Here is a 27,124-nt window from a genome sequence, read left to right as displayed (position 1 = left end):
TTCTTGTTCCTCTGCCATTCTAAGGATCTCGGATCTGTCCTTGTCACTTATCTCTCATCTCCAAAGGGCTATCATTTTTGGGCCATTTATTACAAGCATCAACTGTTAAACTTGTACAAGAGCTAAGAGCATACAGTTTAACACACTGCTGACACTTTCAAGCTTAGGGCAACAGGAATTAACTATCTGCACTGTGCTACTCCTGCTCTGTACAACAATGATTTTCAAACTCCTTATTTCCCATGAAAAGAGAAAACACACTGGCTAGCTAAGAGACTCTGGAACTGAACAAAAACTTCAATTCGTTTCCCAGAGCTTCCACAGACTTCCTTTAAGATCATTATCAAGATTCTCTAAGTAGTTTGCAGCATCAGTTTTCTCCAAACGCTAAACAAATAATGGATATATACAATATATGAAAATGAATTCACTAGTGTCTATGAAATGCTCGAAAGTGGCTCAAAGAGAGCGTGCATCGTAACAGACACATCAACTACTTAACCATGCATTAGGGGAAAAAAAAGCAGCTTACTCCCAGCAAGAACTGCAACCTTTCATACACAGCCAAGAAAATAAAGTATCACAAAAAAAGCCTTGAGCAAGATGGCTGAGGTCAGGCCTTTGGACTAACCGAATGTATTAGGAACGTGTCACACAAAAAACACAGACCAAGACATTCTCTGTTTTTGCAACAGTTATATTTTGCCTTAAGTCATGGTGTATTCCAACCAACAGCTTCAAAAAATTTTACAGACACTGCTTCTTACAGGAGGACCATAGTATTAAAAAATATTACATCCACTGTACAGATGTGTCAATGAACAGAGAAAGGTTAAGTGACTTATCAAAGGCTGCACATAAATTTAGCCACAGCTTTGTGGAAAACAGCTCTGTTGTTTTATCAGCTCCTATTCCTCTTTGCCTTCTCCTAAACAGTTTGGAACCTTGCTTTTATGCAGAAGAAATCATAAAGGACTGGGACTTGTCATGGACTGGTATTAACTTCAGCCATTCAAAGAAAGCTGAAAAGCTTCTCTCCTAGACTTGAAGAAAACCAAACCTGCAACTTGCACTCATGCAGCAGCTATGGATCCCACAAAACCTAAGGCTGACTTTATTCAGTCTCTGTAAGAAACGGGGAGAAAGGGAGGGAAAGGGGAAAAGATTAATTGCACACGGGAGTGCACAAATCATTCCTTTTCAGAGCAGTACACAAAATATATTTATTTGTTTCTCTATGAAATATTTTAAAATATTCCTCCCCTAATATATATTTTTACAAACCTGTAATAGTTTTGGCAGAAATTTCAAGCCCTGCCAAGAAAGCTATTTGGACTGAATCCTTAAAGAGAAGGAAAAATCAATTGCTGCTGTAAATGATGGTGTATTTCAGTGAGCATAGATTTAATATTGGGAAAGACTCCACTGATATTTCAACAGAAATAAACAACAGCTGACAAGTTATTTACAAAAGTGTTTTAGAGAGATAGCTTGCCCCAGTTCTTCACTGAAGTGATCTGCCATCAGCGAGCAGGGCCTCACCTTCTCCCTCAATCACTTTGCTTCTCTCGTCTTCCTCTAGATCTGGCCCTCTTTTCAGCTCCTCTTTTACTTTCACATCTTCCAAGGCAGTTTCAATAGCCATCACATCTCCAAGTGACTTCTGATCCTCTGTTTTATGTCTTCTGGGTTGACTTCTTTTTCTGTGAGACCTAGAAGTACAGAAGTGTGATTTGACATAAAAGACCAGCCTTCAATATATAAAACGATCACTGACTTAAAAACCTGAATACAAAACAAAAGGATCTTCTTCGGACAGAAAACACAAGGTAGCTAACAATAGCTACAGGGCAAAACAGATATCTGAAAGGAAACAGATGAACCTTGCATAACATAACATTTAAGATCCATTCACAGCAGCCATTAATTGGCCAGGTTTCTTGAAGAGCTTTTTACCACCATTACTAATGTAAGCTCACCAGCTGCATTTAAAATGATTTTAATTGTATTTTAAATCTATTTTGCCTGTATTTCAAAATACAGATGAAAACTTGTTATAAATCTTCCTTTCATCTTCTGCCTCCATTCCATCATTTCTTTCATTCTGTACGTGCTTCCCTTTGGCAAACTGCTGGAAGTCTGCAAAGCATCATCTTCCAGCTCTGAAACATTACCCAGCACTGCTAGTTTCTAAAAAATGAATGCTAATAGCATAATCAATAGGCAGTCTATGATTTTTCAGTAGTATAATTCACAGGGTCCAAAGCCTATGAAGAAGTTTAACTAAAAAAGGCGCATATTAATATGATCAGACTAATACTAACAAGCCAATAGCAATGCTGTTTTTTCTAAAGAGTCAACGCCACTAAGATAAAGAGATTACAGTAGCCACAACGCAAAGACAAACGCAAATTCAGAAGTCAGGATAATGTATTTTGGTTAGGAACCGTATTAGGAGCCAAGCACCCACACAGCCAGTCGTTCACTCCTCACCTCCCCAGTGGGACAGGGAGGGAGAACAGGAGGGGCAAGAGCCAGAAAACTTGTAGGCCGAGACAAAGACAGTTTAATAGGTGAAGGAAACAAGGAAGAAAAAAAATAGAAAGAAATAAGCAAAGGAAATCCACTCACCATCTCCCACAGGCAGACCAATGCCCAGCCAGTCTCCAAGCAACTTGGAAGCCAACCCCCCCCTCTTCTTTCTCGACCCCATTTTTTATCGCTCAGCGTGACGTTACATGATACGGAGTATCCCTTTGGCCACTTTGGGTCAGCTGTCCCAGCCCTGACCCCTCCCAATCTCTCGCCCACCCCCAGCCTAGTCACTGGGCAGGGGGCTGGAGTGAGAAACGATAAAGCCCTGATGCCGTTCAGCAATAGCCAAAACATCGGTGCCCTATCAGCACTGTTGTAGCCACAAATCCAAAACACAGCCCCGTGGGCTGCTACGAAGAAAGTTAACTCCATCCCAGCCGGACCAAGTACAATTTTTTTTAAAGGATCTATCAAACAGCTGCTTGAATGTTGGGTTTAACTCTATCAAGCTCTTTTTCAAAAGAGACTGATTCAGAGATCTGCAATTTTTACACCATTTTTAGCATGCAGAGATTATTTTGAAAGCAGCATCTTCCATACAGCCTCCCTGTTCCAGGCCCTTGCATCTAACATCATGTAACAAACTGTAAAAGGCAATCACACTGCATCCATCAGCCCAAAACTCTGTAAAAGCTGAAATTCAGCTTCCCATCCTCCGAGCCCAGAAACTCAGCTGCTAGTTAGATTTGGAGTACAATGAAGTTAAGAGCCCTTCATCAAGTAACCAACAAAGAAGGAAGAAAAAAATTCAACCTGAGATGAATGATTAATAGAAAAGAAAGTTGATCTATATGCACAGTAATTTATAATTGCTAGATGCTAACTGTGTGGTATCCCTCCAAGTATAGATGTTAACTTCACACCTGCAAGACATTGATTAGCAGGAACACACAGCTGAACCCAGAAGGATCAACTTTTCTTGTCACCCATATTCTAAGTACACACCACCTTCTCTGTGGGGGAAAAGAAAGGTGGGAGGAGGAGATAAACCTGTAAGACTTTTCCGTTGCAGCAGGAACTTTCCACAGCTGATCAAGAAACCACTGGAGTAGAATCAAGTGTTACAAGCTATTTTTAGTAAATTGTGTGTTTCATTCCCGTGGTGTAGAAATGCCAGGCAAAAATTAAATCACAAAGCTTTATACTCTCAGTAGATAAAAAAGATCTTTTTGCAGTGCTTTTCTCACTCTGAAGTTGTGGGAAATGAAGAGAGGCAGGAAACACACCACATAAAGAAACTGTGCTTCCAGAACTACAAGCTGAAGGTTGTACATTTCCAGAAGCGAAGATGTTCTGTATCTGACATTATTCACATACCAGAAATGGGCTTTTTGTTGACTAGACTAAAACAGTCTCTCGCTGAAGCCATAAAGTAAACAAAGTCAAGTTTTTCAAGGTAACTAAGTATGAATGACCTTAGAGAAGAATAACATACCTCTCTGCGAGTTTAAAAGCTACATTTTCCAAGAGAGCCAGCAAAAAAGCAGCATTTGTACTCTTTGAAGAACAGACCACAAAGTGACTTAAATTAAGTAGATACAACCGCGAAGAGGTTTGGGCAGAGGTGAATCCCATTCCTCCAGTAAAGTCCATCCTGCTGAGAAAAGTCAGTCTTCAAGTAAAATTATGTCTTTCCAAGACATAAGCATAGGAGAGAGACTACTGCTAAGCAGTATTCAACAGCTTCAAAACTGCTTCAGGACAATACTGAAATAATCTAGGAAACAATGAATAGATAAGGGAAAAAAAAGTACCTGGATCTTTTGCAATAGCACAGGTTGAGAGAGAGGCTCCTCTGCTAAGCAATAAGCTGAAAGAGGGAAAATAATCCTTGGTGTTCATGTAATACCTTACACTGTGCAAACATTACATATATCTAAGCAACCCCTAATAGCCATAGGCAGTAAAGAGATTCCCAAGTTCCTGATGTGGAAGAAAAAGATCCAGGGACCCACTGGAGTTCAGACAGTCATTGTCCATAGAGCATAAATCGCACCTTCTGACTCTCAGGCTGCTTTTCCTGAAGCTCACTACAGAAGGAATCGCTGAAAACATTTTAGGATATAACCTCTGGAGTGGAACAACACTGCAGAGGTCAGTTATCTGCCAAAACCCCTATTTATTATGTCTTTTGGAGCACGGATTTAGTGGGAAACACATTTTCCCACTTCAGCATTTGTAAAATAAGGGACAAATCATTTCACATAGAAAACGCAGGACACAGGACCACCAGTCCAAAGCAACAGCAGGTGGCTGAAAACTCCTGGAAGACAATAAAGACCAGTGCTAGAGAAAGAGAGACACTCTTACTAGTATGTTATCTTTTTCTTTGATAGAATGCCTAAATAAATCAGCTGTCATCAAATTATTAGGTCAATAGTTTTTAAACTGTTACTCAAAATCCCTATCAAAGATGGCCCCAGAAACCTAACATCTATTTAAAGCTTTTTTCCTGGATTTCAAAGACATAATACTGGAATTGAAATTACAAGCAGAATATTACATCTGGATGAAGCGGTACAACTTCCAGAGACTGCCAACACTCACACCAGAAATTCAACAAATACTAGATGAGAGCAGAAAGAAGTACGCTTTGCGTCCTACACTGCAAGCACTTTGGGTAACAGGCAGAGCAGAAATGAGAACGATGTAAAAAGAGAAGGGTAAGGCAGCACATGGAAGGGCACACACTTTACATCTGAGTACATTAAAGCCCTATGATAATTCGATTTCCTATAATATAGTGTCTCATTCTTCAAGCAAGCTTGATGAGGAAGGAAAGTTCTCCCACTGGCAGCCCATGTCTAACACACCCTGGTTCAATTCCACTTTCTGAGACAGCAGCAGCGTTTTATTAACTATCTGCTTTGGTGACCAGTTAGCTTTATCCACAACCAGTTAATCATTACACATCACTACTAATTCAGTAGGTTGACTGCACACTGAAGAATGGAAAACCAGAAGAGGCATGAGATAAATGAGCTTCTCTAACGACGCAAGAGGAGATCTCAGAAAACCACACAAAACCAAGATGAAGTCTGAGAAACCTCGATGCCCAAGAATTTTCTGTGCCCTTTCAAGGAAGCAGACACAAAAAAACTAACTGAAAAAGGAAAACACTTTCAGAGTTACTATTTTAAGAAACTTAACAGGAAAAAGAACGAAGTCATTTAAGTTGATGAGGGAAGTCACATACCGGTGTTTGTTGTCCTCTTCCTCATCTCCTATCCTATAAAGCAAGATTCCAACAGTAAAAGGTTAGCATGCCAAATTTTCAATTCAAGCATGCTGTAACACACAAAACCCACAAACTTGTAGAAAATTAATACAGAGATCAAAGGAAGCACAGAAAGGCATGCATAAAATCCCTTTTGCAATTGATGGGGTTTTTTTCCCTCCTGCTTTCTGATAAGTGAATCTATTAATGTTTACTATAGATTTTTTGTCTTCCAGGATAAGAGATGAGATGTGAGGGGGCACACAGCATCCTACTTTCAGAAAACAAGTGCTTCTATAACATTTAAAGGAAACAGAACAATGAGGGAGCACATTACCCAAGAAAAATTACAAGAGGAAGCGGGGGGGGTTTTTTTGGGGGGGAAGAAGAGTTCAAACTACCTCAAAACAAGAATTATAGTGTTTAAAATCTTAGCAATTAAAATCAAACACAGTGCTCAGACACAACTTTTTTCCTTCCCCCCCCCACTTTACCTGCGAAGCAATTTAGCCTTCAACTCTGCCTTCGTCTCATTCCAGGCATCTAGTTCTGGGCTAGTCAGAGCTGTGGGTTTCATATGATCCAGGACAGCAATGTCTTTTCCTTGTTTCCATAAATCGTAACGTTCTGGTTGCAGAACCCTCACAAAGACATCCATGGAAATCTTCACCATGTCTTTGCGGCAAGTACACTGCAAGAGATATCCAGACATCAACACCACATCAGATCAGAGGAACATTTTCTTTTCTCGTCAGCTGCCTTTCTCCAGAGGCAAACTAACACTCTTACCTATTTTGTCTCTGAGGCCTGTGGTGGGTTACTAGAGCGGGTCAATGCTAGGAATCGCACTGACGTATACGTGGGTATTTCAGCTTAATGGAAAGCATTGACTCTACCTGCCCTTGGCAAAACCAGAGACAGCACAAGCTGCCACGCTCTCTGAGGGTAGCTGAAGACTCTGTTCCCAAGAATTTTCTTCTCCCTCTAAGCCCACCAATCAAGCTAAAACTTTCTGGTAACTGACACCAGTTACTACAACTCATCTACTGTCTTACAGTCATTAGACAGTAATAACTTTGGCCGATATAGACCAGGTCTGAGTCTGATCTCAAACCTATGTTCCCCCCATTAGCCAGTCTCTTGCGGATCTTCTCAGGCTGAAAAGAGATTATTAACATCACTTCATAACCGAAAAAAGCCTTAAAGGAACAAAAGACTAACCTACTGAACAAGGCAGTTAAACTTCATAATTGTACATCATGACGTTGCACATAAATCCTTCACGAGACTGTAGAGAAATAAAAAAGGCTACAACGATAACTACATTCTGCATCTAAACCACATATGCCTAAGCCAAAGAAAATTATTAACTTCAACTAGCACACGCTCATTAAAATTAACCTCTGGAATTACACCCTTGCCATTGTACGTGCCTACACAAAGACTACTTACAGGCGTTTTTACTTGGATATGCATTTGCTCTGATGAAGTAGAGAATTAACAGTCGGAGTCTAGCAAGGGGATTCTCACCCAGGACACAGATACAGACTGAATGAGCATGTAGTCTTCTTCAACTTTTAACTCAAAAGAAGTTACGGGATTGAAAAGGACTCAGCAACACACCAATACCCGCTTGCCTCACGGGAGCTGCAACTACAGCTTTGCTGTTGTGTGTGAGAAGTTGAGCCCCTTTTTTAGTTCTGCTCCACAGTGCAAAGCATTGCTTCGCATGCACTTGAACTAAATTGCTTTTCAACTTCAAATTGAGGATGAGGTAATTATAGCCACTTTGCAGGACTTGTTTTTCACCCTCCTTCCACACCTTTTCAAAACTATTCTATCCTTTCTCTTAGCAGAAATGCATGAAATTAAACTTGCTTCTCCCCTTTCTTCTTTCATTTTTCACTAGCATTTAATAATAAATAATAAAGATTTATGGCCATAGTTAAGAGAGAGAGAAAAGAGAGTCTTTCTGTACAGTTCTTGGCTCTCACACTTCCCTTCCAACTCCTGTTTCATTTTGGAAAGGCCATTGGCTACCTTCTGCTCTACTCTGACTGGGAGAGCAGTAATAACCTGAGTGTGCTGAGTGGGAAGGAGTATGTATGGACAGGCACTTTCAGGAAAACTCAATTCATTTAATGAAAAATAGCGCGGGACAGAAAGGCTGGAAATGCAATTTGGCCAAAGAACGGCAGAACACAGATGGTACCCATGCTTCAAATTCCTGGCCAGGCAGAAGCTTCCCACTGGCACCTCCATCAATACTGGCTTAAGGGATTTGTATTGAGCACATTTTCAATCACTTTTCCTAAAGAAATTTTAAAAGCACCTGTGCACTGCTACAAAGAGGAATACAGAAGAGCACCCCACAGCACACATCATCAATGAGCTACGGAGATTAACCTCCTCTGCCTCTACAAAGTATGAAAAATGGCCTAAAAGGGGAAGAGTCCACTTTCTGATTCTAACCTAGAACCAATATGCTGCAGCACACAGATGTCAATTCCTTCAAATCAAGCGGAGCAAATCCTGAGTCAGAGGGGTCTAAAGGTCTCAAGTACCGTCTCCAACCACTGTCAGCTTAAGAGTCTCACAAGAATGTAAAGTACACACAGATTATCGAGAACCCACATACTGAGCTATCTGGATGCTATTCAGACTGCTATTCAGAGAAATGACACTGTGGGCTGCAATCTCCAGCGTACCGCAACACCAGAAGACTGCAGTAGCCAAGTTCCTTTCTTTACACAAATCTAACATGATGTATGTTTGTATTTCAATTTTAATTTAATTTTATTGCTTTCACACTAGCAAGCATGAATAATTTACAAAGCCTCTTTCCTTTGGGGCTTCTTCCAGACCATACAGTTATATTTCCTCAGCTGCTGCAGTTGTGTCACATTCACATTCCCATAACGGCCAGGGTATTTTTCCATACTCTTCCCTCAGACCCAGCAGCAAGATCCTGCTTAGTACAGCAGATGCTTCCAATACGACTGCAAAAGCATGTGTGTGTGAGATGTGAGAGAGGGAGGAGAACGGGGGAGATCAGAGGAGGAGACTGCGGGTAGAGAAGGGCAAGAAACTTCCTTTGCAATTAATTACCTGCTCTATTCCATTACAGCAGGGCAAAAATAGCAAGCTTGTGTTTCCCTGTCAATGATACCCATTTCCATGTATTGCCTCCCCTTCCATATACACAGAGTCATATTTCTTTCAAAGTATTTAACTGCGGTCATAAACACATGTATTTCCTAAGAGATACGCCTACACCCCCCACTTCTGCCTCTCCCTGTCCCAATTTCTGCAGAACATATCCTTCCATATTCCATTTCCCCTCCTCAAATTCTAACACATTCATATTCCATTATTATTAAACTTTATAGAAACAAACAAACAAACAAAAAATTAACATGTCTACTCTTAAACATCACCACTAAGGAGAGATACGAAACCTTGTTTCCTTTATGTGAGCCAAAACTGAACCACAAAGCCCCGATTCAGGTATTCACAGAACTCCTACATACCAGTAGACCCGTGAAAGATTTAAGAGCGATATGGTCACCCAAAGCACAGACCATGACTAAATGGCAACATGAAGGACACGCCTGTCATGTCAAAATGACAGGTGAGAAATTTAAGGAACTCTGAGATCTAATCAAGTATCTTCCTGTCTCTCCTCTGTCGTTCCCCATTTGGTAGCCAGACTGCCACACCAAACTGCTCGAGAACAGCAAGGCTGTCAGAGCGACAGAGCAAACAACAGAATATTCATAACATGGATCTCCAAGGACCAACTGCAAGTCCTGAAAATGGAGGTGGAAAAAACCAAAGCAAAAATCGTAACAGTTTTAGGGTTAGCTCTTTGCCTTCGGTTACAGGGGATCTGAGACCCAAAACAGCAACAAGAGAAGAGGAGCTTCCATATTCACCAAATCTGCAGGAACTTAATTTGTTCCATCTTCTGCAGGCTGTTCCTAGCCTCATCTCTGCTTTTTCATAAGCTAACGGCTTTGCTACCCATACAGGATAAAAACATGCAAAGGCAACTTGCAATCTAAGCACATGCAAAAATACCATGAGGAAATGCACAGAATGAAGCACTTTTCAAACAAAGAAAACCAACATTCTTCCTCTACTTATTATTTTATTATCTGCTGCTCAAATTTGGAGACTGTGGTAAAATATCTGACCACACCAGGAACCCTGTCTCACCAATTATAACTCAAAGACTGATAGTGGGAAATTGGCTACTGAATGTGTAACCATTATCTTACTTGCTAGATATTTTAAAATAAAACCACTAATAAGTCTATATAAAATAACAGTCAAATAAAAAGACACCCTCCTTGCAGTAATAAAATGAAATGATATATGGCAAAATGCAGCCTCATTCAACCTCAACCTTCAGTGTCATTTTTGTAAGGACATTTCCCTCACTTCCCTGCTATTAACACTAAACTGAACCCCATCTGTTCCATAACACATAAAAAGTTAATGTAAAATAACCCTTCTCCTTATGTAGAAATAGTCACAAAAATGATATATTTAAATTGGCACCTCTGGTTCTCATGGAAAAACGCCTCACATTTAGGTGAAATCAGGGCCCACTGCACAGTTGTTTAAGACCCAGCTAGCCCCCCACTTTGCCTTAATGGAAATTTAAATATAAGAGAACCCAACACACTCAAAGTTTAAGTTCTTTCAGCTATTATACCACCATTAAATGCCAGACCAAAATCTTTGCTTAAAGCTTTTGTATATGCTTTTTCATAACAATGAAGCCTAAAAGCAAGTTACTGGGAAAGAAAGATGGTTACATTCAAAATGCAGCTGAGAAATTCTTGCAGTATATTGTAACAACACATATTGCTAATACAGACAATGCTCCTAATCTTCTCTCCATAAATTTTCAGGACAAGGTATAAAGTTTCAGCTTTTGGGAGAAACACAAAGTCCTCCCAGTATAATACTCTTAAACAGCTATCCAATTTGTTATCGGATTACAGAGATAATTAAGTCTCTTACTTGAGATCTAGTTAATACTCATCCAATATGACAGAATAAACTTAGTTTGGGCTCCAGTTTAATTTTCCGTCCACTCAGCCCAAAGCTACATTTCCACTCAGACCCTGTATAGCAATGCTCTCACAGAGATCGCCAAGGTTTCAAAAGTGCCAAAGGCACATAAATTGCAAGTATGTGCCTGAAAGATCAGTGGCAGGTATTCTGCAAGTAAATAAGGAGTTAAACTTTGAGAAGAAGGAGAAAAACCTAAAATGCATAGTTTGTGTGTTTAATGGTTGGTAGTTGAAAGCTTGTGGGAAAGAAGATGATTCTTGACCCCCTGTTTCTAGTGTAATTACCAGCATTGGCGTAAGTCTCAACAACAAACCAGTTCATTAGGAAACCCACTTGAAATCCTCTACAGAGTTTCATAAACAAAACAATTAGGCAAAGATTTCCAAGGACTCTCCCTGGTCCCTGGCTGCAGGGCGCACTTTCTCCGTGCGTGCTTCCTTAACTTGCTTCTGTAGGGTTCCACGCGGATTTTCGTGGGTAGAAGAGTTGGGTAAGTGGCAAGTGGTGTTAGCTGGGGAGTCAGATTTACCCTGCTCCACTCCATTTGTAGTAAGAGGATTCTGGTTCAAGATATAATATAAAATGCTATGTGACATCCTTCATTTTAGGCAAATAAAATAATAACCCATCCCAGCTGGCATCAGGCTTCTGCTGATACATTACAAGCTTTCTTCCTGGTTTGTTTTTTTTGGTGGGTTGTTTTGTTTTGGGTTTTTTGGGTTGGTTTTTTTTTTTGGTGGAACTTTATGCAAAATAACATGATCTGCAGGGGGGGAGGGTGGCAAATTCTCTGCTAGAATTCTTTTTTATCTTTTACTATTCTGTAGACTACACCTGTAAGGATGCCGACTACTCCTGAATCTAATCTGAAATATACACAAATCCTCGTTCCTGCAAGACGAACACAACCACAGCTAAAGGTCAGTTGGGGGGAGGACCTCCTCAGTGGGGTCCCAAGTTACATGTCTCGGATAAGGCTGAAAGGACAGATAAGGAAATGCAGTGCTCTCAGCAGCACTACAAGAAAGGGATTCAATGAAGTACCAGTTCCTTTCTGTTTTGACACTCATTCCAGTACAAGGGATAAACAAAATAAAGACTTTTATCCAGTGGTTATGATGTAGTCTATAGTGAACATCATTCTGAGGTTATCTCAAGGTATTATTTCTTCTGCATCGTAAGACTTGCAGTTGGTGAAAGCAGTCTACCACCAACCACTGTCGATCGCAGAAAACACGTCATTTCAGCAGGTCAGCACCCTGTGTTCATGCACTGAGCAAGCAGCGAGCATGAACTGACGTAGCTTGGCAAAGATCTACAGCTCTGAGGTGACAGACACGCTAGACAATTCTTGCTAAGTAAGTGAAGTTATCCTTTCATCCTCCCATTTGATCATCTGCTTTTTATTCATTTCTTTTAAAAAGAAAGCCGAATGCTGTGCTATATTACACACCTGTAAACCAACAGATGAAGTAGTAAAATCCAGCATTTTGTATCCCATGTACGACAACCAAGATCTATAGGCAGTTTGTAGAAACATGAATAATTATATTTGGAGGAATAATGAATAATTATGTTTGGAGGAATATGAAGTGTCGGTATCTAAAGAGAGAACCCAAGATTTGCTTCTAGCACACTATGAAATTCTTTCCACTGGTAATAACAAGTATTCTTCAGTAACATTTTTCAAAAGGATACGAAGCTGAAAATGTATTTTTTGCAACTCCAAATGCTACAACATAGAATCAAGGAAGGGTTGATGTATAAATAAAGGAGGCAAGACATTGTATATCAATCCTAAAGGAAACAGCAATCAAGTCTCCTCTGAAAACCACACACCAAATGAAGCACTTCTGTCTCTTTCCTGTAATAATCTAGACCCACCAGCACATATTTTCGAAGCAGTTAGAGTCGGGTGAATAGAGGGCAGAAGCAAGATCTGAATCCTGATGACTGAGATTAGGAAGCGCTCAGCTATGAGCCACCCCACGAAAACCCTGAAACTGCTAACGGCCCCTAGGGAAGCGAGCTGGAAGAAAATTAGAAGCACGGCTATCAAGAAAGACAAATAATAAAGCAAAACAGAGTTAAAAAAATTAAAAGAGGCTGTTTATAAGCAATCTATAATAAAAAGTGGGCTTTATTTTTGAAGCGTTCTTCATGCACAAAGCAAAGAGGCAGAAGGGTAAAAAATGTTGCCTTTCAGTCCACTGTTCTGTGGAGGACATCAAAAAGGAAAGGTAGCTGATGAGAAAGTGTAATGGCAATTCACAGCTACTTCACACTTTTATACCGCCTTTCAGAGCTCTAACGTCACCATTTCTGCAGTTCGTGAACATAATGCACTATTTAGTTATTTATTCTTAGGTGGAATGTAAGACTGCTCTTCTCTCTTCAAATCTATGCCCCCATGCGTCACCCCTGAAGCAATTCCAATGGAGCAACACCAGCTGCACAGGAAAGCACAATGCTAAGGCAGCTTTTAAAAGGGATTTTTTATGGCCTTGCCATACTAGCACCCCCAAAGCCAGACGACCCTTAAGCCTCTGCTCTGACACATGAATGATTGGTGCTGGTAGACTCTATCATGGACTCCTGTGTGACAGAGAAGCTGAACGAATAAGCTGCAGGGAGCACATTCTTCACATCGTTATTTACCACAGCCACAAAGCACACCACAACCTCCACACTATAAATCACAGGGTTAGCGAGGCAGAGAGAGAATGGGAGACACTGTCAAGCCAGCAACATTAGGACTCCACGGGTTCAGGGCAGCTTTCCATCCCAGAGATCTGGCAGTTTCCATCACAGGCTCTTGGAGAGTCACCCTGAGCTGACAAAGTCATTACTAAGAAGCATTCAAAAAGTCAAAACCAGCATGCTTTACACCTTGCAGTAATTAAGCTAAAGTCAATTAGGCTGAATAGCATAAATAGGCCTAATCTGTTTAAAAAACCCAGATCCTCCCCAGTTCAGTGCTCTGAGGGTTACACCAAACACTGAAGAGAGAGGGAGGCAAGCTGCCTGAAGTCATCATGGCTCCCATCACTGCCCAGAGGTAGAAATGTCCCATTTCCTATGTGAATCAAGTCCTGAAGAGTTTATAATTACGTTCTGGATTTACAATTAGTTTCTCAGATGCCCCTTCTCAAGGGCAGGACATCCAGAAGGGGCAGGCCAGGTACCTACTTAGCACCCATCCATCATTGCGTCCAGCAGCAGCCAGGCATCCCGAGGACTGAAATCCTGGAAACCTCCAGGGTGTATTTTTTCTGCTGACATTAAGTGTAAGTGTTCTTCCTTCATCAACAAAAACGATGACAAGCAACCTCCCAATCAGTATCTTCAGAAGGGAATCTCAGAAGAGAGCTGATAAAACGAAGCTCCAAGACAGTTTCAGAAAAATAACTGTCTCCTTTCCACCTTAGCATGAAAAACACCGTAAAAATTCCTCTTTATTGCACAGAATCAGTGCTTTATGGAAGTAAGGTATTAGGGATGTTTACAAATAACACAAAAAAAACCCGACAAAAAAGGCGGAAGATTTTGTACAAAAGCAATTTTTGAATCTGTCTTACAAAAATAAACTATGGAAATGATTTTCCTTACTAGACTTTTTTTTAAAAGTATTCTAAGCTTAAAAGGTCTAACTAGAGTCAGTTAAGGCATACATACAAAGTACTGCACAAATACAATTCTGATTTCCCTTATTTCAGGGACCAATTTTACAGTATTACCAAACAGTCTCTGCAAAAACCTCATGATTTTTATTTTCTTGGAAAACAGGGAGATGTTTTAAGAGAAAACCTACTAACACCTGAATAGTAAGAAGAAAGTTTCAATTTTACAACAAAAATTATATGTTTGACAACTTTAAATCACAAATACTCCAAATGTAAATTTGAGATCTGTTATTCCAATATTATACAAAAAAAAAAACCCAAACATGGCAGGAGAGGGTTCAGAAGCAATAATCTATGTAAAAGACCACAGTCTGAGATCCAAAAGGCACCTCTCTTCAAGATGCCTTTATGTATCAGTAAAATCCAAACAGAAAAGTCTTACTTGTCTTCCCCTTCTCCCCAGAGAAAGGACTAAGCAGCAGAGCAGGACTGAACTGCATCGGAGCGGAGGTCTGCATGGGAATACTGCACAGGATGAGATGAAGGCTACCTATTTCAGAACGGAAAATGTAGGATTTGGGAAGGAAGGGCAACTTGAACCCATTTGATATTGAGATAGATAATTCCAGCACTATCTCTGGAGTAAACAGGAGATAAAATGAAGGTATGAAAAAGTCAACTGATAGTAACACAGACGTTACAATCCAGGAGTGTCTGCTATTAATATCAAGGAAAGCGCAAGAAATTGTTCCCCTCCCATCCACTTATTTCCAGTCCAGTTTGCAAAAGAAATAGAAAAGCTGACCCGTGAGGTACTCTTGAATTTCTTATAAAATTGTACACTCTGAAAAGTGCCTTTTTGAATACCAGGAGACTTACAGGCCACCTCAACTTCAGGAAGGACACTACACTAAACCACTTCGCTTTAAAAGGGTTGTTTAGTCAAATACACAGCTAATAAGACCCTCCGTCTATTGATGGCTGCATCTGAGATTTTTCAGAAACAAAGCGAATCAAAACAGTAATGCAGAAAGGAACTGCAGGCTCATGTAGCAAAACAAAAAGAAAAAAAAAAAAAAATGATGGTAAGGAATGAAACTATCATTCACTGCCTTTCATGCACCAGGCCTTCTTCAACAACCAAACAGAAGAAAGAACATGACAAAGAGTTAATGGAAGACAAATGACCGAAGAACTCGAACTATGGAGTACAAAGGAAAATATTTCTAGGCTCTGCCTATGCAGGTAAACATTAACTACAGTATATACAAATAAAACCATACCTACTCAACTGTATTATTTAATCAGTAATGTTAAGGTCTAAAGCAGAGTATTCAGATTACAGCTGACTCCTGAAATATTGTGCCAGTACCTCTAACACTATGAAAAAACCTTTAAAACTCATTTTTTCTGGATCTCTTTTTGCTTTGCACACTGTGACAGATTGATATTCATGTTAGTCAAACAGGACTGTGTCTTAAAAAAACATTCCCTGCCAGAGTTTGATCTCCCCATGCAGCATAGCAAAGAATGCTGAAATGAATTCCCATCACATATTTGGAAAGACCTAGTGACAGCACACCAGGATTATCTATGGGAGCCCCAAGATTAACTGAAGGTCTCTCTCCCACCCCTAGTCGAGTAACTGACAGATGTGCTGTTCAACCACAGCTTTTCACACAGATTAGGTGGAATAAACAAGCTGTGGCTGGCCTTAAAGTCACCTTGACCGGAAAGAAGTCAGCTGCAACACAAGGTTCCTTGAGGACAGATGGAAACATTTACATTGACAATAAATGGGATAACAGTTAAAGAGCTGTTAATTCTTACACTTCTGGGCACAATGTCCAGCTGTAGGCAAGACATCTATTTCCCAGCGGTACACCACCATATAATTAAAGACATGAAGTAAAGGAGAATGTTATACCCTTGCTCTGAATCTAAGGAGATTGACATTTGCAGAACACATCATGAGAGATGACACGAATTTTGTCTCTCACATACCAGCACCCAGCATTAAGACTAGAGAAGCAACCACTAGAAGGATCAGCAAATCAGACTTAAGAGGCAAGCGCCTGCTGTAACTAAAAACCTGAAACAAGACCAGGGAAAACCTAAAGAGAGAAAGCAGAGAATTCTGCTGAACGTTTGTGGTAACCCATGCTACCAATGGCCAAAAGCCATCAGCTCTCAAATTGCCCACCTGAGCCTGGAACATGCTAAACAGATACCGGAGACGTCTGGTACAGATGAAGACACAAATTTATCTCTGTGTATTGGCCCTATGTTTAGTTAATAAAGATGTTTTGGTCAATATGTTCTTATCGTAAGAAGCTACTTGTCAGCAATGGTTACAACTTCAATCTAAAGACACAAAACCCAGCATCACGCCCTAGTTACTGTTACACGTACACCCTTCTAGTTCCCTCACATCAACTTCTCCTAAGCAGTTCTGAAAGAGACTCCAAAACCTCTCACTAGGTTCTCAAAAAGCTTTGAACCGAACAGGACAGCTCGTTGAATCACTTGGGTACTCACCAAATCAATTTCCACTTGATTTTTTAAGCATCTGTTCATCCTGGTTACCAGTTTACAAAGATACAAGCATATTTACCCATTATTAGTTTCCTACACAACTGTGCAGCCATTGCTTTTTTTTTTTTTTGGCTAATGCTGATGCTTTGTTCTACAATTAGCAGAACCAGTGTCTAAGAAGCTGATCTTTAAACTTCAGTCTGGTTATTATGTATTTTTTACAGCCTAGGCAGGTTCTGCTGTGGTTAGCAGAACATTTCATCCATCTGGCAGGCAATTAGCACGGCTCTGTCTACGTTTCTCCAAGGTGAGCCATTACCTTTCTATGTGAGCTCTCTTACGCTATGCCTTTGACATATATTGCTCTCAGTAGAGCAGAATCCAAATTTCATCCCCAGGATGAACATCCAGGAGAACATTACACCGGCTAATTTTGAACCTTGCCTTGTCACCAATCTCGTGAGTACTGGTAGGACAAGATAGCCCTATTGCTAACCTGAGGAAATGAGAAGAATCACCTTCCAGCCAACTGGTTTCAGTGCAGTAAGAGTATGTACCTGCAGAGTGTCGCCAATCGAGAGTTTCCAAGAACTTTATAAACGAGTATTTGACAAGAAAAAAGAAAACCTGCTCGGATGTGGGCAAGAATAATCTAATAGTGCCTGAGAGCACAGAAATCAATATAGCTGTTTTTTAAATTTAGTAAACCTGCAGTAGTTAACCAAAAATCACACACTCCAGGATATCTCTCTCCACAAACGTGCAGGCAGCTTGAGTGTACACAGTCAGCTGATATTTCATTAAGTCCCTGTTTAACTTAAAATGAGATTTAAACGAACCTTTTGCCCTTACAGTGTAACAGCATTCATACCTCATCTGGAACCTGATAGTAAGGTATCAAAGGGTTAATTAACAAGTATGCAGTGCGTGGTTTAGGCAATATTAAATGGAAATCTCTGAACAGACAAGTGTCACTGAGTGCAATGGAAATAAATTGGGCGTCTCCTTCCACACTTCAACTTTCTCTCCCTAGATTTGCTCAGAGCTCTCCATGCTGCTTGTTCAGTAATTTCACGCTACGCTGCTTAACAATGTAAGCACGGAGGCTCAATCTAAAACTGCACTTCCCAAATGTCACTTGTTTGTGAACACATGGCTGAACCCAAAATTGCTTTTAATATTAGAGTGGTGCCTGCTGGCACTGCTGTAGTTAAGAGTCTGTCAGAATTTCCATGATAAACCCCATTTTCTGGGGTGTAATACCATGACCATTTGCTACAGATAAACCTGGTATACAAGGTCACAGCAGACAAACACAATTTTTAAAATTTTCAAACCAAGTTTGCTTGGCTATTTTTGAGTTTGAGACACTTAACACTGATTTGAGACCTCTTATGGTTTTAGATTTTCTTACCATCCCTCCCCATCCAGAACAAATTCGAAAGTACGACTCCCACTCCAGCCTCCACCCGGCCCTGGAGCCTCAATGACTGCCACAGGGTCTGGTCTACAGCCTTGATGGGATATAAGAGATTACAAACACCAACGTAGGGTTCGCTACGTGAACACTGGTGGGGGACAGAGAGGACAAATACATAACTTCTCAGCATGAGGATTTATCTGTTATGAGAATCATTTCAGTTGCCATTACTAGCAATTTAGAGGTGTTAACCCACAGTGAGTTCGTGTATTTTATATTTCACGGCACTGCCACTAGCATGCCTAGCAGAAGATGCTTTCACACCACTGTAGTTTCAGAAATGAAATAATAAAATCTATTTGTTTATTTTAGAAAAGGAGAGCACTCAGATCCCAAACTTGTTGCCTAATGGCAGACTCCTTGAAACTATGGGATGGCTATTACTGAAAAAAACCAAACAAGACAGACATTTCACCTTTCAGGAACCTAAAGGGCTAATCTTGCTTTCTGTGGGATGAACTTCTCAGACGTCGAGTATGGTGCCATTGGATAGCCAGAGACCGCCTGCCTGCAGTTGCTGGGGAGGATATAGAATACTAAAGAGGGGAAAAAGCAGGAAAAAAGCTCCTGTAGGGTGACAATCATCTTCCTTTTCTAGTTGGGTTAACAATGTTAACTTATTAAAAAGGAAAAATAGGAAGAAACAGTATGGGGTTTTTTTGTGATTCTACAAGATCCCTTGAAACCTGCAGTGCCAGAAACAGCACTAGCCTCCAGAAGCAAAAAAGTGACTCATATTAGTCTCAAAGCAGCCACTGATTAACACTCAACATTGATTGCTACCGAATATAATTCCGTGCAGAAAGTTTCAGCTTGGCTCAAAAATAGCTGAAGGCATTACAGCAAGAAGGTGAAGGGTTAAAAAGGGCGCTGTCAAGGACCCCAGGATCCCAAAGCTGAGAAGAGAATGACGCCATTCAATAATCATCTACCTTTTGCTACTCTCAGAATATAAACCTTTGGTAAATGAAAAATGGACATCACTACTCCAGACTGAGACACAGATGTACTTGCAGTCCATTTTGAACAGTGTTGAACCTGTTTGAACAGGTTTTGCCCAGAACAAAGCATTAGGATGCATTACAAAAGTTACAGAGTCAAGCTGAGTTGATAGAAGAAAAATAAGTGAAGGAGATATTATAAATGCTATTCTAGAATGAAAACTAAGTCTGCCTTTCTGGAAAGGAACATCTGAGGCAATTTTAAACTGCCACCCCACTGTAATCATTTCTCCTTTCCCAAAGACTTGCGTGGAACTGAACCCTAATTTAAAAATTCACAGATCCTATTGAATCAGTTAAGCTGATCAGTTATACTTCACACTTCAAAACAAGAGAATGCAGCATGCATGCTGCCATGAAAACCATCGCTGACTTTGGAGCTGTCAAAAGTAACAAAACACACCAGAAATTTGCCCTAATGAGGAACAGCCACACAAAGCCATTCCAACACGACTCTCCTCTTCAGTCTTAACTGAGAGCTTTTGTACAGTGCATAGAGAAATTCAGCTATTTTCAGAAGGTTATTACCACAGTCTTATTAAAGCTTAAAAGTATTTCCAGCTTATTCCTTCCCCTTCAATGTGTATCTAATGAATTGTATTCAGTTACATCAGTCACCGTGTTCACTGTGAAATGCAGTTTAGATGCATCAGAAAACTAATCCTAACTTACTAGTCTCAAAACAACCTCTTCACAAGTGTATGTAACATCCAGCATGTGAGAAAGTCATTACTATGCCTTCAAAATGACACAAATTATCAACAGGCATGAAACAGCAACACGGCACAATGAAAGAGAACATTGTCAAAACAATGGCACTTTCCCTTTTGTTCTTAAGGTTAAGTCTCCCACTCTCATTCCTTCGTATTTCATAAGCTAGTGGTTTTAAGTAACCCTTCATCCAAATAGACACCTACTTGGGTTGCCATTTTTCCATAGTCAATCCATCGCAAAGTGGCAAAGTTGGTAGACTCAGCACAGTTGAAGCCATGATTGAAGCCAGCATGGTAACCGTAAGGAAATGTAATCATAAACTCTCCAGCTTCCTGGGTGATCTGAAAAACAAAAATAGAAGGAGGAGATACCCCACAGATCAGTTGACACAGCAGCTTGAGAAGAGAGACCTACGAAAAAATCCACTGGTTAAACCTCTCTCAACTGGAGGGTAGGCAGAACAGTCATTGCCAGCTCTTGGCTAAACCTAGAATAATTTCTTGTTAACTGCAGAAATACTGAAGTATTTCTATTACGGAAAAAAGACAGTACAATAGATGGCAGGGGTCACAAGATCTGAACTATTTAGACTCACAGGCTCCAGTTACAAAAAAAGTCTCAGGGTGCAGCATTCCAAAAGATCAGTAAATCTTTAGATTGTGACCACTTTAGCTCACAGTAAGTCCAAATCCACACTCCCCCCACCACGTTAGCGGAGCCAAGAAAACTGGATTTCCCTCCTAACATGCACTCTACATCGCAGGGTCCTACTGAAGTACATGCTACCTTTCACTGTATTTATTTCCTCGCTCCCATTACTCCCATTTGTTCACCCATAAGTCAAACAACGTAAAAATTACAGCCCACCATTTGTCTACTTAAGTAAAATTAAAACAACAATAAGCATTACGGACATTATTAATATAAGGTGTGAAAACTCTGCAGATCACAGCTGTAATCAGAGGCCAATCAATTTGTGATGGTTCTAGAAAATCCTCTTTTTAAATCTTATGCAGAGAAGACATCGGGGGGAAAAAAGGAATTTAATTCTTAGAGTATGGCACAGATCATAAGAGCAACTGGCAGTGATATAGAGCACTTGGAACCATCCTTCCAGTCCAGCTCTCTAGCTTAGCAAGCATGCGACAGCACCTCCCTTCTGTGGCTTAGGAAAGAGGCAAAATTTGACCTTCCCTGTCTTTCCAACCCAGAGGTGCCGACAGACCTTTCATGGCCGTCACATGCCAAGCAACTCCATTTGGATTCCTTCCCACCAGCAGTAACTCACAACACAGCAGTTCAGAGCCTACAGAGATTTCAAAGAACTTACACTTATAAACACAAGGATGGGTCCAAATAGAAAACCTAAACAAACAGAAGTTAAAACATTTACTCGCTTGGCTGGACTAACACCTAAACTTGCTAATGTTATTGACATCAGCAGAATAATTAAAAAAAAAAAAAGATAATAAAAGCTGATATGATAATACAAGAAGCTTCTGCAGTATTTCTGGATGAGGGGTGCTGAAGTCCCGTCTGTACCCAGCTTCACAGAGCACCCTCCCATCCAGCCCCTTCCATAAATCAAAGCAGAGTGGTAGATTGCTAACTTCAGAAGATGAAAAGATTATGTTTCTGTCAGGAAATCTACATCCTGGTGTCTTCATTTCAAGCCCACAGTGTATGTCCTCCATGTCACTGCTGTCAACATTATCCCTACAATAAATTAGAAAGCACTCAAGATGATGGATAGGCCATGCAGAAAAGTAATAACTATTGAAGGAAAGCCAGCACAAACTGCCATTCATAGAGAAAGCCCTAAATTTACCAACTTCTGCAAGCTCTTGAAGAATAAATGGAGAAATCAATAGGAGATTACAGAAATACACATTTTTAATTATTAAAAACCTCTAGTATTGATCTGTTTCTTCTTTTTCCAGAAGTAAATACCATTATAGAGATTTATAAATGCGTGCCTATTCACTTCATTGAAATCTGCCAAGAATTTACATGAAGGGATCCTATCTCTGTTTCTAAAGAAAAATGGCACATGTTCACTGTTTCTGAATAATAGTGATTCTCCTTCAAAAGCTACTATTTCAGGATAGGAGGTATTCAGATATAGGCTGCTCAGACTGAAGAGATCTCCTCCTCCTTTTTACATTTAAAAACATCCTTCCAGCGAGTGCCATAGAGAAGAGAGAAGCTATCATAAAAAACACACTTCCCCCCACATTCTAATCAGGATTAGGAATTGTATTTAAGTCACATGTTAATAATCCCTCTTCCTTTAAAAAAGAAAGTTTGGTTTTTGACAGTAATATTGTCCTCTATGTGTACACTGGTCTCTCCTATTTTTTTGTAAAAAATAGGGAAACAAAATCAGACCCTTAGCATTAAGATTTCTACATATACTCAGTATGAAGGAGACACCAGGCATCAATCTGCAAAAAATTTTCATGTCACAAATCAAAAGATTCATAGTGGGAAGCCTAGCTAAGCAGGTAAAGACTTTTTACCAAGCAATAAATTAGAAACTCCCATATTCAAACCACTCTGTATCCCATCCCTATCACCATACAGCTCAGTAAAGCTGACTTGGGATAAGCTTGGAAGGACTGCCTTTTTACAAACTCTTGCTTGGTTATTGATCAGAAATCACTCAGCATATAATTACTAGTCAACGCCACTTTCCTCAGATGGAAAAGCACAACAATGTATTATTCTGGAGAAAAATATGCCCACCTACAACATTCAAACATTTGAAGTCCTGCAAGAATTTCCTTCACTTTCTGACCTCTGACAGACCCAAGAGCCCAAACATGCTGCTTGAATGAAATGGCAGAAATTAGTTCATTTTTCTTATTCTCCATCCTGCAGGAGGACTGGATATCACCGGAGGATCGCATGGCAAACTTCACTTAGAACAGCTAGTGCGCACAAACAGGAACTTGCAAAATTATTATTTTCAGCTTCTTCTTTAGATAAGCAGTGCACACTTTTTAGCCTCTGTTCACCCAATTATTGCACTACTTACGGCTTCTGGTTAAAACAACTTCATAAGGAAAACATCGCAAGAAGTAGCAAGACACAGCGTTCAACTGATACTGAAGCAGAAAGAAGCGTAAGAAGAAATCTTTAAAATTTACAGTTTAGGCCAATAAATAAAGATAAGGTCAGACAGGTTTTTCAGGAGCTTGTAGAGGCTACAGGTTTTGTACTCTTTTCTGAATATGGTCAGGATGCAGAACATTTTATCCTTTATCGAAAGTCATTTCTCAGAGGGGCATTTATGCATTAAACTGAGACGCCTCCCATATTCCAATCCACACACCCACTTGTCCGAAACCGGTAAAGTGAAAATCATTACCAAAAAATTCAGATCCCACAATTAGGTATTTTCATCATTATTTTCAATTACGTGTAGCAGGTAACTGTGTTTTCACACTTGGGAATTAGGTTCCGCAGATAGAATTACAAGAAAAACGGTTTGTTGCTCTCTGTGAACAATTTACTATCAACCATCATGTGCAAACTAGGCCAAGTCTAGCCACTGATATTGAACCAGAAGCACCACACTGCTTCGTGCAAGTCTCCCCTGCACTGACAGCAAGCTCATCTGACAAGCCAGATGATCAAATTTCATTCATCATAGCCTTCCACTAGCAAAAAAATGAAACAGTCTCTGGAGCAGTAAATTGAATGAATTAATAGTTTTTATGCTGTAGAAGAGTCAAGATCTTTTACTTCCATCTCAAAGAATCACCAGGCTCATCAAATAGGTGCTACACTTTGTTTCAGGTGGACTAACCCTAACAAAACCATGCTTTAAAAAAAAAAAAAAAAAAAGATCGGAACTCAAGAGTTCTTACTTAGAAAAAGATGGCCATAATGTCTACAGATGATGATGCAAAGGGGATGGGGAAAGATGAAATCGATTTGAATCAGGCATTCTTTGACACTTCCCACTGGAGTTAAGAGTCCCGGTACCTCTAACTCAATTCCTTTTCTCACATCCAAAGGCAGGACATCCTGGCAGGACAGGCTCTGTGTGGCAGTAACACACAGTAGCAGTAGCTGTTTCACCAATTCTGCACAGATACTAAATCCATGGTAAGTATGCTTGGCTGAGGAGATTTACTTCTTGCCAGAAGACTTTAAGAATAAGCACATTAAAACAATCATACCAAATAAACATGACCCCTCATTTCAAATAAGAGGACTTAAGAGATTCATGGATCCTTACTGGCTTAGCGTAGAAAGAATGCTTACACAACAGAGAACCAGCACGTCTAACTCCAGTTTTTGGTTCATACCGGATCCAGGAGGAAAAAAGTCTGTGTTCAAGAATTACCAATGAGTTATGCTGCCTATTGATAAGCATCTGTATTACAGTTTGCCCCTCTCTACCTGGAAAGGCTCCCTAATTGACAAAGTTAGTTCTAATGAAAGCTTTTTTGAAGAGCAGCACTTCACAGGAAGTGTCTTAGCCAAACCAGAAATCCCCATTTACAGGCAGCCACCTGGTTTAAACCGATAGGATACATTTAGCATAATAATGCATTTAGAAACTAAGCAAATTGCTCCCCAGCGGCTCGCAATGAATTGTTTCCTTAAAAGAGGGGTGCTGTGCTTTGTGCACCTCAACAACTTGCCAGTGTCTTCAATGCATCCTTTGTACATACCCGGTCAAAAGGAATGCCATACTTCTTCAAGATTGAGGGCGAAATGAGGGTCATCTTGTGACGGAGGAAAGCATCACATCCCTGAGAGCTTCCTGGAAAAAATCCTGTAGAGACATTGAAAAGAGGAGTATCACTACAGGAATATTATATCCAATCATTATTTAAGCAGAGACAAGCTGACAAAATGAAAACCTGCCTTAACACTTTATATAGGACAAAACAATAGGCATACAACTGAAGACATCAGTAATTAGTACATCCCTCATTGTTTAAAATACCAGATAACTTTTGTGACAAAAACTTGCACGTTGAGCATCTAAGTCTTCTATGTCTGGGAATAAGCAACGTGGCCAAGAAACAAAACCTGTCTGTCTCAAGTTTTGGCTAGTACCCTAAACCCTGAGCCATCCTTTTGCTGAATATGGACAAGAAAAAAGTTACAAGCATGCACCATCTACTCCAAACACTGCTATGTCCTTTTTATACCTTCTCTGATGGGCAGCTATATTATTCCTGGGAAAGTAATACAACTCGTAAGATTCAAGACCAATCTGCCCTACATACCACCCTCTGAAGGAAAAAATAAGCATATAGATGTTAATATTCAGTCAAAAGAAAGAAAGGAAACAAAACATATCCATCACAAGGCAGTGGAAAGAGGGACACACATCCACTGGCCACAGTGGTCACTAACAAGTCTGGCAGAGGCAGTATGATCTGACTCGGACAGCATCTCAGCACTGTGAAGTGTTTAGTTCTACCATAGCTACAAGATCCACGCTGAGCTAGTAAAACATATCACAAATAATTAAAAATACTAAAATTGTGGTAAAAACTGAACCAACCCCTTTATATCAGCACTTTGCTCCCAGGAATGTCAGCTCAACCAATGTAACACCATTTTCTTCAAGACCATGTGTTCCACTCCAAGTGGGTGATTCAATAACAAATTATGTGTTTATATGGATTAAAAAACATCACCATTTAGGAAAATACTCGAGCTCTGGAAACAAAACTAATTGATGAGACATAATGGAAGGGGTTTCAGAAAGTGAAAAGGATTACTGGATTCCAGGTTTTCTTATATTTTTGTACTAAAAGCATTTCAATTAAAATTATGACTGTCTGCTACCCAGTCTGTCGTCCCTCTCTGCAGTTCCTCTTTTTAATGCACAGTTTAAGTGGCTCTCATTAAAGCTACTAATAAAGAAGCACATTTTAAGTGATTAGCACCAATAACATGGCAACACATTAACATTCTCTCCCTGGGCTCCATAGCTCTCCCAGTGAGCCCATTTACAGCTCAGCTATTCATTTTCCATATTAATTGCACACTCACTTCTCCATAGTAAAGTTTTTCATAGTATAGACTACTGATGCATAGGACAGGGAGAATGCCCAAGCAGCAATACTGCTTCATTGTAGTTTCAAAACATTACCCATCCCAACTTCCGAAAGATACTAAGCAACAGAAAACTGAAATAAAAATGAGATCATTGCTAATTTGGTTCTAGTTTATATATTGCCAACCATCGATGTGTCTCAAAAATTGATGATCAGTAAAAATAAGTTACAAACGGCAAGAGACTTAGTATTACTTATGTCAGACTTCGGTGTGGTATTTCAGATCCTACAGGACACAGGCCACCTGGATTTACTGACTTTTTAATAGATAGAAAAGTAACTTTTATAAAACCTGGCAAATGACGAAACTGAACTGTAGCTTTGAAATGCAACATTTCTGAGCAGCAACTTTCAATGTTACTTGTATTTAGGGATCATGGCTCTCAGTGCACAGGAAAACAATACTACCATGCCGTAGGACATTTATACCCATTTATTCTACATTTATCCTACACAACCAGTTGCTCCCTTCAACACCCTCCCCTTTTTTATTCAAGTACGAAACAGTCAATAGAATGTCAGACTATCGGCAAGAAATGCCATTACTATGGATTTGTCTACTTTCCAGAAAAACAGTATCAGAACACTTTTTTATTTTGCCTCAGAATACAGTCTTTCAGATTTTCCTGCCTGCTTCTGCTGCACTAACTTCAACAACAGATTTAAATCATTAACGTATGCCTCACTGAAGATGAAACATGTAGATTTTGAGTTAATTATTCAGGGACAGGAGCTTTTTTTAGCTGGGCAGCACTTAGAACATTTGCAAGTGAACGAAAATAGCA

At 40.0% G+C, this 27,124-nt stretch overlaps 1 protein-coding gene across 1 annotated transcript in view; it reads right to left on the bottom strand.

Annotated features, from left to right (window-relative positions):
* The window catches only part of KDM4B (lysine (K)-specific demethylase 4B), a 78,565-nt gene that overhangs the window by 27,748 nt on the left and 23,693 nt on the right, over positions 1-27,124 (bottom strand). The window contains exons 6-10 of the mRNA XM_009583327.1: positions 24,936-25,039; positions 20,454-20,591; positions 6,307-6,503; positions 5,792-5,824; positions 1,543-1,712 (exon numbers count right to left, since the gene is read on the bottom strand). Of these exons, the coding sequence (XP_009581622.1) occupies positions 1,543-1,712; positions 5,792-5,824; positions 6,307-6,503; positions 20,454-20,591; positions 24,936-25,039 (642 nt within the window). The remainder of the gene's footprint in view (positions 1-1,542; positions 1,713-5,791; positions 5,825-6,306; positions 6,504-20,453; positions 20,592-24,935; positions 25,040-27,124) is intronic.

This window comes from Fulmarus glacialis, unplaced genomic scaffold (genome assembly GCF_000690835.1).
Source record: "Fulmarus glacialis isolate BGI_N327 unplaced genomic scaffold, ASM69083v1 scaffold19718, whole genome shotgun sequence".
NCBI classification, from domain to species: domain Eukaryota; kingdom Metazoa; phylum Chordata; class Aves; order Procellariiformes; family Procellariidae; genus Fulmarus; species Fulmarus glacialis.
This window is presented reverse-complemented; position numbering and strand designations above follow the sequence as displayed.